Source organism: Hermetia illucens, chromosome 6 (assembly GCF_905115235.1).
Source record: "Hermetia illucens chromosome 6, iHerIll2.2.curated.20191125, whole genome shotgun sequence".
NCBI classification, from domain to species: Eukaryota; Metazoa; Arthropoda; class Insecta; order Diptera; family Stratiomyidae; genus Hermetia; species Hermetia illucens.
Window position 1 is genome coordinate 5,502,055 of NC_051854.1, and position 12,192 is coordinate 5,514,246.

Consider the following 12,192-nt stretch of genomic DNA (forward strand, 5'->3'; position numbering starts at 1 on the left):
GTATGCAGACGGAAGCTCTGGGTCTCTTTTCCCTTGCTGATCAGCGCGAGTTTGGCCACCTTCCAGCGACAAGGAAAAATGCCCTCCTTCAAGCAAGGATTGAACGTCCCAAGCAGCAAGTCTGGCCGTTGGCGGAACACCAGTTTGTAAACTTCTGCTCAGATGCCATCAAGACGTGGTGCCTTCTTATTTAGTGAGAACCATTTCTTCGGGCTCTCCCATTGTGAAAAGGGGACAATCCTCGCCGTACAGGATGTCTGGGGAATAATGCCTGTACAATGCGGTCCATCGGTACTCAGTATGCAGGGCTTCCGCAGAGCCCCCCGGGTGACAAGCTTATAGCCAAGCCCAACGGGTCCTGATTGACCTCGTTGACCAGGTTCTGACAACTGTGGGCTTTGCTTTTATTTATCGCACTGCATGATACCCTTTTTGCTGATCTATGCTGTACCTTTATGGCGCATGCCTCCTTATGGGCGGGTAAACGTTGTACCAAACGGCGGAACTTATGGAAATTTCTGCCATCCACCAGTACATAGAAGTCTAGTCGCGGCTGGAGACCCTGCGAGGCATGGAAGCCTCACACGTCGACGTTATCAGGTCTATCACTGAATTTACAAATCTACCATCCTTGGAGAGCTCTCCAGCGCGACTTTGCCTGCTCTTAGACCTTCGAAGAACTTCCCGATGTTCACCCTCGCGGCATTTCACAGGCAGAGGCAGCTTCGGGTTGGTGCTCGCCGGCAAGTAGTGCCAACCACTTCGAATGCGATGGTGATCACTTGCCGAGAAGTCTTCCAGGACTAGCCACCTCTCCACTGATGGTGCCAGAGATTCCGACATAAAAGTGATGTTAAGAATGTTTCCTTTACAGTCTGAGCGCCGAGGCGTTGGCGTGGATCCGGTGTTTAAAATTATGAGCCCGGTTTTCGCCGCCATTTCCAAAATCCGTTTCTCTCTGGAGACTGGTTGAGCTATGCCCCATTCAAGGGCCCTAACATTAAAATCACCGCCTACCAGGATTCGTCCTTCCGTGCTCGAAACGGCGTCCTCCAGAGCATCAAACCGGCGAGATAACTCGAGATGTCATGAAGTAGTGTTACTGTTTCAGTATTGCTTGCTGATTAGTGCTTGATCAGCATTTACCTTTGCCAACTGGTGAGCGGTAGTACTCTGGTGCATGTTTATTTGTAAAATGCGGATCATGTCGTTCGCGCGCTAACCCTTTTCAGTTCTGCCCTGAAGATTGGACACTGTCCCAAGCCCGCAGGGTATGTAACGCTCTCATCAGACGCACCACGATCCCTGCGGGTTTTCCCTGGCCGCATCTCCGGCATACTCCGCTCCTGACCGGTCCCCTGCAAGTGGTTGACGCGTGTCCAGACACCTGCAGCACTATCCGCATTCGTACCCTGCATACTACCCATCCAATTTTGATTTCCCCGCTACTAAGGAGTTTCCTCGCACATAGCTCCAGATTTTCACCACGATGAGTTTTTGGCCTCGAGCATTTACAGAGGTGATACCTATCCGGGCATTGGTTACCTCTGGAAATTCACACTTTATGGCCTCCTCTACTTCGATCTTTTCTGTGAGGCAATCAAAATCCCGGATTTCATGAGAGCACATAAGTTCTAGGCTAAAAACAAGAGCCTTTTCCCCCAATGATTCCTTGACTGCTTCGCAGGATGTACTCTTGCTAGTCGCCTTCGGGCCCAATTCGAAGAGGACTCCGCCGCCCATCGTTTCCATATGGAAGACACCTGTGCCCCGTTGTCTTCCAGTTTCATCCTGTAGCGGATTTCATTAAGGACTTTCGCAAATGTCTTGCCTTCCGTCGGCTTAATAAGCAGAGCCGACTGTCTAGTCCTTCTTCGTTTCCACGTCTTTTCGGTTGCTGAAAAGCATTGATGGTAACCGGCAGCAATGGCCTTAAGTATGCTTGATGCACTATGCACCACAGAGGAGCCAATGGCAACCATATATCATTGATAAGCTCACATATGCCATCCGCATCAAATTCAAAAACCAATATTGTGATCGGCAACGGCATCAAACTGCTCTTTGGGGACTTTCACGCAAAATTCGACAAAGGTTTTTTTTTATAGAGGCGCAGCATTCTACATGATAACATAAATTATACAGATCAATGACTTATATCAGGAGGAAGATAATGATAAACTCGACCCGCTTCCACATTACAATATTCAAAAAGCAGCCTCATAAAAAGAGCGGAACCGTATATGGTTGCAAAACGTGAATCCTGACAAAGGTATCGGAAAAGTTGACTGACACATCTGAATAGAAAACCCTGTTAAAAATTTCTGGGCTAGTTAAAGAAGGTTATGCATGTCGAGTTAGGCGTAGCCTAGGAGTATCAAAATATTCAAAATTATGATGGGTCCGCAGATTGGAATGAGCTGCGCAAGGAAATGTGCGGGCAATAGAATTCCGAAACGAGTACTAAAGGAACTTGTACAAGTAAGCGACTTAAGGGATGACCTATTGTATGATGGGAGAATTCAACCAACATGAACAATAAGGACTTATTTACTAAACTCGGCTATTAATAGTCCACGAAAGGAAGACGGATCTTTCTCTTCCCATTCAGGATCCGTTCACCTTGTCTTTTCCTGGTGTTATTGCTGACAATATTGCTGAGTTTTTTTTAAGAGTTGTAAAAATCCGTTGCAGATGGTATCGTAGAACCTTCAAGAAGGTTCACTGGTGGTCGGTGGGCAAGATTTTGACTAGAAAAGTAGCCTTCAAATAAAAGTGAATCAGTTACCGCCTAATATTCTTGTATTTGCGCATAAGTCCTTTAGTAAGTTCATATCGAATTAATCAAGCCTCCTTTCAGTTCGAATCCGTAGGTAGTTTGAGTATTCGATTTAACGATTAGATTTAAACGTGAAAGATATGATTGAAAGGCTGACTCTCAACCAACTCAGATATCAAATCATCATATAGGATGCGTTTGAAAGTTTTGCACAAATTAGTCCAAAGACCAGAAAATTTTGGCACTTGATGTTGTTTTTTGGAGAAACGGATCTCTTAATTTGTAAATGTAATAGAATGGAATTCAATCTTTTGCTTTAGTCGAAATAAATCACTACTTTCTGTTGATCGTGACAGCTATATGCCCTGATTACTCAGCAACTTGTGATTTAAATGCACACCATTTTCAAAAAATCATAAACTAAAACTGATTCATTTGCTCGAAAGCGTAAAATATAATTCGATGATTCTATATCTGAATTTCTTTTCTTTTCTCTATTGCATCTTATTGCAAAAAACTAACCTAATTTAAATTACGATAATAATAAGATGTTGAATAACACAGTAAATATTAGCAAAGTGTAATGTTACTGTAAATCTTTTCTTATTTCACTACTGACTTTTATTATGTTAATTCCATCAATTTTTTATTAACAGATACTTTGTTAGGCTGAAGATAGCTGAATCTTCCAGTTGCATTGTGCTAACCGGTTCCCCGTTTAAGAATTTCCAGCACAATATATCATATAAAACACACAATTAGATTGGGGAAGCTGCCAGCCACTTGTGCTCACAATATCTCATACATATTATACTATTCTTTCTTAATGAATGACCGCCATCATCATTATCTGCATTTTCGCATTAATTCATCATATTGTACAAGATTTTTCTTACGTTTTTGTTTTCTCCCCAACAGTTGGTTGCTATCAGCACTGCACAGACCCATGATAATTACGACGGTAAGTTACCATACCAATCCCGGCATAATTGCACGATTATTAGCAAACTCATGAGATCCGATAGATATTTAAATCTTTTTCTGGTATTTTTTGTAAAATTGCAGTTAACGGTGTACGTTGTTCATTCGCATCACAAAATTCTAATGTTGGTGATCTGATAGTGGCACGGCTGAAGCGGCCCACAGGCTTTAAGGGTACTCCTCTGTTCGCTGATGATAGATCCATTGATCCTGCAAATGATAAAAATTGTGCTATTAAGCCTGACCCTAATGATGCTTCGAATTTGTACTTTGATATGAAAATAACGGACTTTAAGCGATGTGGAGTGTTAAAAAGGAATGTAAGTCATTAGGAGAAAGCATATGCATAGTCCACTATGGAGAAATAGGGTACATGTGATGATATGAGATAATTATCGTTCTAGGGATATGTGCACATTAGAATATGGTTCCCGCAGTTTCCAGGTGTTGTTATGCAATCGGACCAAGAAGTTATCATCATGTGCAGACCACCAGAACCGACTGTTATAGAAAATAAGGCCGCTGGATTCGCTGGAAGTTTGTAAGTTGCTCTTAATATTATTTCTTGGTTTTTTGTTGCCTTCCTTTTTCAAGGGAAGATTTTTATTTTTAAGAATTCCAAAGTAATTATCCTTTCTATCAATTTTTCCGCGTAAGAAACAGTCCCGGTAATCTTCAGTGATGTTCGAAATTTAACCTTTTATATTATATGCACTGGTTTGTTAGTTTATCTGGGGCCTCCCCTACGTCTTAGACTCAAGAAAATTTACCTGTCCTTGGATGACACGCGTCCTTAAATCGGTCTGCTGAGTTGAAATGTTGCACCAGAACTTGTAAGATAACATCTTATGTGACATTTATCCAAAGGTGCTATTATCACTTCATGTGTCTTCAGATATCTTCGTCAAGGTTAGAGCCGTGGAGAAAAAATCCAAGCCTGGTATTTTGCTGGCCCTCTCCATTACCCATTCCTCCTCGGGCACCACCTTGTCGTGGCGGGAGAGCATGTGGTAGTTTACTACTGCGCTAAGGGTGTCCAAAAACACATGAAAATGGAAACAAAAGATTGTAACTCACCAAGTGGTAAGAAGCTACAGACTTCGAATCAAATCAGGTCGGGGCCGAGGCACAGATTCTGGAGGCCTCGCCAGATTCATGTTCCTCCACGGAGAGATCCGTGAAAGATAGGCTCTCCACTTCAAGGGAAAACCTACACCTGGTGTCTAGGGCGCGGTCAGCCAAACTGGACTGGAAACCTGGCTACGGCCAACCTGCCGGTGACACTGTTGCCTAACTCTTCGAAAAAAAAACCGGAGGAGGAAGGCTCGGTAGAAGGAAACTTCAGCTGCAAAGGAGAAGGGACTACAAGCTTGCCTGTCAGGATCTTCCCCTCCGCCTCTACCCGGAAAAGCGGAAGAAAGGGAAGCTGGTGATGTGGACGCAACTGGTCCAATTCTGGTATGTGGAAATCGGACACAAGAAAGCGGAATTTTTGGCAGAAGGTGAGGACAGGCTGGTAACCTCGGTGAGATCCACACTGGACGCAGCAGCCTCTTCAGTTAGCGACGGTTTTTACATTAGACTGCATAAGAGTTATTCAAATTAACCTGGAGCATGTCAAAGCCTTTTCCTATCTACTGTCGGCAAGGCTGGTAAAGTTGCAGGAGTGTGTATATATTTTTGGTTCAAGAGCCATGGATACGTTTTAACAGAATCTGTGGTACTGGATCAATCAAGGGGACTAGGATCTTCTTTGATGAAAGATCCTCGACACCGAGGGTCTGCGTTCTGATGTCAAAATTGTAAGAGGCAACCATGCTGAGACAATTCTGTTCTCATGACCTTGTTGCGGTCAACTTACAATACCAGATTAATGATAAGAGGAGAAACGTTATAGTTGCCTCTACTTAGAATGACGGATCTGGTAGTATATGCAGAATCAAGTGGCCTTGAACTCTTAATAGGTTGTGATGCCAATGCTCAGCATATTTGTTGGGCCAGTAGCAAATACAAACCTAGAGGAGAGAAGCTGTTTGATTTTATCACTTCAGCTGCTATGATGATCGCGGACGTAGGATACACCCTAATGTTCGCGGGGCCAAGAAGAAGTGAAGTAATTGACCTAACAATCTGTACTTCAAAGTTCTTTGGGTTGATTAGAGACTGACGAGTGCTAGATGAAGTCTGACTCTCAGATTACCGTTACTTAGAATATAGTTTAACAATTGTAGGCGAACAGCCTGTAATGCAAAGACAGAATCATAGGAAAACAATTTGGACGAAGTTCAATGAACTTTTGGGCGACAAAGTTGAGCTCTCTAGGCGACTAAGGACTCCTTTGGCGATAGAAGATCAGTTGAAAACTCAGAATCGCACACTTTTTGGAGTGCTTTGAAGAGGCTTGTCCTATTTCCCGATGTTAACGTGGTAAAACGGTTCCATGGTGGAACCGGGAACTGCAGAGACTCAGGAAATCAACCAGATGACTTCTAAATCGTGCTTGCAAAAACAATAAGGACGGTGAAAAGAAGACTTGCAGGCTGTGCTGAGTCCTTAATAAGGATGAGTCGGCCAAGTTGGACTCTCGTAGAAAACCGGATGGTACTTTCATGAACTCCAGAGTTGAGTGTATATAGACTCTCTTGGAAGTACACCACCCGGGAGAACATCTACGCTGGATCTACGCTATGATAACGCAAAGATTGTTATGTGCTGAAGGGGGTTTTGAACGCCACCTAACAGCGGAACGGACGAAAGTCTGCCCTCAAGGAGGGGTGCTATCGCCACTTGTGTGGAGTATGTTGGTCGACTCACTACTATGCCAACTGGAAAATCTGCCAATACATGCTCAAGCTTATGCAGATGACATGACTGTGCTAGCTGCTGGTCGAGATCTCGGAACGGTGTGTAGAAATACATAACGCGCCGTTGATTTGATAGACAATTGGTTTTCAGGCATGCAATTTCAGTAAACTCAAATAAAATGATTTTTTTTTTACAAAAATGAGGAAAGAGAATAGCTTTTGCCTTCCAAAGATGAGCGATACAACCCTTCAACTCTCCGAAGAAGTGAAATATCTGGGAGTTATTCTAAACAAGAAGCTTCTTTGGAACAAACATGAAGAGGTAAAAATGAAACGAGCTCTCACAGCTTATGGGCTCTGTACCTTCACCTTTACCTTCACAAGGAAACCTTTACCTTCACAAGGAAACTCACGCATCAGGTAGTAATGTGGATATGTGCTGCTATCGTTAGGCAGAGGTTCGCTTATGTATCCGTAGTGTGGTGGATTAAGGTGAGACAAAAGAATTTTTGCTGTAAACTAGCCACACTGCAAAGAACTGTGTGTCTGGGTATCACCGGTGCCACGAGCACGAACACCCGGCACAGCTTTGAATGCATTACTCAATTTGCAGCACTTGGATTTGTTTATTTAGAACACTGCAATGAGAGCAAGTCATAGACTAATTCGATTAGATCTATGGGGAAACAATGGACGTGAGGGGCACAGTGCATCGGAAGATTTATTGGGAGAACAGAAACCAGTACCACCATAGATGTGTTTGGTAGAAGAATGCGTGTCAGGATATAGAGACGTCTTCTACACCGATGGCTCAAAAACAGAAAAGAATTCTGGACCAGGAGCCTACCTCCCGAATAAAAACGAGAAGTGGGCTTTTCCCTTGGGACAAGCCTGAATTGTATGGACGGCAACCTGGATGATTGACGAGCGGTTGAAGGGCAGGTGCATTGCAATCTATCGGGATAGTCAAGCTGCTTTGAGGGCGTTGAGCAGTCCTTTGATCATTTCAAAAACCGTACAACATTTGATATGGCGTACCAGAATAGTGGGGGCCGTATAGAGCCATTTGGATACCTATGAAGGTAATATGCTTTTTGAGTCCATCATTAGTGTCGTATCAAAAGCGTGTTTCCCCTGGGTGGCTGTCGACAAAACTAACGAAATAACTGGGAATATCAAATGTCGTTAAGGAACACACAGTATAATTTTAGTCGGTTTCTTGTAAAAATCTTTAAACGATTTTCAAGAGAAGATTATTCTACGTGGTCCGCGGAAGAAATCCACGAAATATTTATGTTTATCTCTGAGCAAAGTCCTTTCAAGCGTTCCCTTTACTTCACTATGCAGCCAACTTGAGGTTGCTTTAGGCGGTACTTCTTTCAGTCTAAACTACCACCTTCTGGCCAATCATCTACCCCATGAGTAATTGGAACATGGACAGAGTCTATAATAATAGCAACCTTCTCCTCACCCATGCTGAAAGCCACCTTGATGGTCTGAAGCATGGCAAAAAATTCAGCCGCCAAAGCCGAACTCACATCCAAGCAAAAAAGGGAGACTTGCTTCCCATCCGGACCTACCACCCGACAGGCAGACCCACCACGCATGAATGCAGCATCGGACGCCAGGACCAGAAAACCCTTCGATTTGAGGAACTCCACCGCCCTGCCACACGCAGCCGCTATTTCGGCTTTGCCACAGGTGGCCTCCAAATCATACAACTGGATAACCTGAATCTTATTAGGTGTTGCGGGAATGACATTGGGAATTACAGTGTCAAAAAAGCTGCGGAACGACTTATAGATCGAGGAGAGACCGTTTTCAGCATCCGATTCTGAACCTCCAAATGATAGGAAGTTCTTTGGCTGCCAGGAGGGACCTTCTGAAATACCGAGCCGGCTCGTTGGCCAAAGCAAAAATCTGATGCAATGGGGTGATACTGTTCAACCCCTAGCATCTTCTCAGGAGTGGACGTAGCGGCATACTCTATATTGGATCTTACCACAGATCTGTAAAGCTTGATAGCTTATGGGACGTGAGACCCCAAGAAAAACAGTTGAAAAATTAATTAACCTGCTTGCCTTTATTGTTTTAGGAGGAATAATGGAGTTCAAGTGGTTTCTGACCGAACACGTTCAATTCAATGCTATCAGAGCATTTATTATTATTAAATGTTGGAAGATGAGACATCGTCTGCCTTTTCACATACATGACCATTGAGGTCGCCTGCAAAGATGATATAGTCATCAATAGGCATGTTACAAGGTTTTGTATGGAGAAGTTCCCAGAAGGCATCTTTTTCGGCATCATATTAACCTGTCTGTGGTGCATATGCAGTGAAGAAGTGAATCGTGTGATTAGCTGATATAAAGGTGAGCTTCATCAGCCGATCATCAAATCGTTCGACTTTTTTAATGGCATCACGGAAATCCTCAGAGATGGCAATGCCAACACCATATTGAGTGTGTGGTCTACCAAAATAGGGAAGTTTATAGCCATTTTTATCGCATTCTATGTCGGAACTTTTGGCACAACACCATCGTATTTCTTGTAGATCGCAAATATCAATGACCCTTTTCTGAATGGCTCTTGCGAGTTCCTCAGTCTTTCTAGTGAGGGTGCCATTATTTAGCATGCAGACAGGTATTTGGTTTGCTCGGACTAACTGAAATCCTGACGCTGTTCATGCGTTCATTTTATTTTTGTTTTACGAATGATAGTACAAAGTACGTTGCCTCAAATCCTCCTACTTTATCTGAGCTTGGGACCCCTCCCAGTTGAACCCGTTAAAAATTCCTTTTATTCTAAATTCCCAATGAAGGTGTTACTACCGATCCTTAGTAGTAAGATTATTAAATTCTTTATGCTCAATATCTTCCTCTATGTATTTCAGCCACAACAGTGCTCGTGTATCAGGCATCGTCGAAGAAACTCCAGGACGTCTAGAATACGAAGTCTCCTTATACAAAGAATCTCTCGCAGCTGCCCGTATCGGAGGACCTTCATCATCCCCATTAGATGAAGACGATACATCTGTATCCAATGAAAATGAACTCCCCGTCGATCAAGCCGTCCCGATCGGAACCAAACTCCAAATCCGTGCCAGGATCAGCACTGAATCAGCATGGAAATATGTAAAATTGATGGAAGTAACAGTATCGCCAGACCCAGATGAACCACATGCTCCTGGAGCTGTATCTTTAGTACGTGATGGCTGCCGTAATCCAGATTTCGTTTCTATCATCCCCCATCAACCTGCTCGTTTCATGGATCGGCCATATGAGGTGTTCTTAAGTTTCGAAGCCTTCTTGCTGAGTTCCATGCGCGAACGAGCCACTCTATGGATTCACACACAAATTAAGGCTTGCATGGATGTTAAAGATTGTCAGGCGGAATATTGCTCGGATCCATTCCAAAAGACCGGCATGGGAAGAAGGAGAAGGAGCATAGAAGATGGTAGAAATACAACAAAGGAATTCACCAGATTCAAGGAGAATATTGAGTATACGGTGATCATGCCTGGAGATTATGATAGCCATCACGGGGATAGTGACTGTAAGAGTTTGCTTGTTATGGCCGCACTATTGGGACTTCTTCTTGCAATTTCTATTGCTTTTGTAAGTATACTTGAAGCTCAAATAGATGGAAAGGGATTTTCAGAGTATCTTGTTTAATTTCAGACATGCTCCCTCGTTTTTAAGTTGCACACGCAGCATAAATCGAATTTAGATAATTTCGTTTCTGCATGCAAAGGATATTCTGGACGAACAATTGTGCATTAATTATGATAAATTAGTGGAAGAAATTTACTTTTTTATTTCTCTTTTTAAGAATCATGTGTTTATTTATTTGTTATATTTATTTATCAATTATTTATATTATTTATTTCTCCATGTTCTGTCTCCATTATTTATTATTAATTTTATTTCCATCTTCATCTTTTCATCTAAAACTTTCCATTTAATTTTAAATCATTAAATCAACTGAGATTTATGATGGCATTTGTAACAATGTAACACTTTAGTTTTAGCTTTTTTTAATAGTTTAAGATTTTTTTTTAGTTCTTTCGGTCTATTTAAAGAGTCGGAGAAGATTTTATGGGACATAGTTTATGTTTTTTGGGGAACAAAATTTTCATGAAAAATTGAAGAATTTGATTGAAGTAAGAATATTAATTTTCACTTCTAAGATGAATGTTTCCGTTCAAGGAATAAGAATGTGACTGAATAAAAGATTTTAAATTGATTTCATTTCTTGTGTACTTTTTTTTGTGGGAAAATTGGTTCTAATTTAGAAGATTGGATGTTAATTTTATTGAAGTTTTGTAGAGATCGGTTTCATGAAGGACTTTATTTTGTGAATAAATAGATCTTATGATAACTGTCTGGGTTTTTAGTTTGTAAGATAATATTTATTGAAAGAGCAATTTTATAGATACAATTTCAATAAAATTCGAATCATTTATGTATGAAATTATGAAAAAGTTTAAAAAAACCAAAATTGATTTGATTGATTTTTTCAAAATGATTTGACCAGCAGGCAAGAGGTACTAGACATAACTCTAGGAAATACTCTAATGAACGGAATGGTCAGGAATTGGAGGGTGTCGGATGAACCCTCTATGTTTGATCACAGCATAATCAGATTCGTCATTGAGGGTAACTCCGAACTAGAAAGAATCATAAGGAATCCCAGGAGAACGGATTGGGAATCCTTCGCAACGCACTTGAGCAACAACATTGCTCATCTTCAAGGGGGCGGTGACATCAGGAGCCAACTGAAACTAGAAACAGTGGTAGAAAACTTCAACACAGTCGTCGTTGACGCATATGAGGCCAGCTGTCCGGCTAAGACAGTTAAGTCATCAAGGGATGTACCATGGTGGAACAGGAACCTGGCCATAATGAGAACAGAGGCACGAAAACTCTTCAACCGGGAAAAACAAACCGGAGACTGCCAGAGGTACAAAAATGCACTGACTATGTATAGCAACGCAATCAGGAAAGCGAAACGGAATAGTTTCAGGGAATTCTGTGAAGGACCGAACAGATCACAGAAGCAACCAGGCTGTACAAGGCTGTAGCCAAAGACGGGGGAATATTCTCTGTCTGCTTGAAGAACGAAGATGGGACATTTACCGAGAATGAGGAGAACAGGGTACACCTGCTTCTCAGAACTCATTTCCCGAGGTCCTACCCCACGGTGGCAGGCGACAACATTCTGCCTGACATCCCAGCAACGAATAAAAGGAGAAGAAAGGAGAACTGGAAAGTAGCAAAAGAGGTATGCTCAGAAGCTAGGCTAAGGTGGGCAGTGGGAACTTTTAAACCACTGAAATCTCCCGGAGTAGATGGAATTTTCCCAGCACTAATCCAGAGGGGCCTAGGAATTATCTTAGAATCTCTTCTGAGGGTGGTAAGTGCATGGCGACGAGCATGATCTTTATTCCGAAAGCGGGTAAAAAGGATCCTTTTCACCCTAAATCTTTCAGACTAATTTGCCTAACATCGTTCGTACTCAAAACGATGGAGAAGGTGATAGACAACTACATTAGAACTAACGTTCTAAAGCGTAATCCCCTACATCACTGTCAACACGCGTACCGGGCAGGACGGTCAACCGAAACTG

At 42.3% G+C, this 12,192-nt stretch overlaps 1 protein-coding gene across 2 annotated transcripts in view; it reads left to right on the forward strand.

The window, feature by feature from the left end:
- LOC119660625 overlaps positions 1–10,971 on the forward strand; it is a 37,629-nt gene extending 26,658 nt beyond the window's left edge. For both annotated transcript variants that reach the window (XM_038069330.1, XM_038069329.1), the window contains exons 3-7: positions 3,698–3,740; positions 3,845–4,080; positions 4,165–4,301; positions 9,458–10,181; positions 10,245–10,971. In XM_038069330.1, the coding sequence (XP_037925258.1) occupies positions 3,698–3,740; positions 3,845–4,080; positions 4,165–4,301; positions 9,458–10,181; positions 10,245–10,346 (1,242 nt within the window). In that variant the 3' untranslated portion in view covers positions 10,347–10,971. The remainder of the gene's footprint in view (positions 1–3,697; positions 3,741–3,844; positions 4,081–4,164; positions 4,302–9,457; positions 10,182–10,244) is intronic.
- The last annotated feature ends 1,221 nt before the right edge of the window (positions 10,972–12,192 follow it).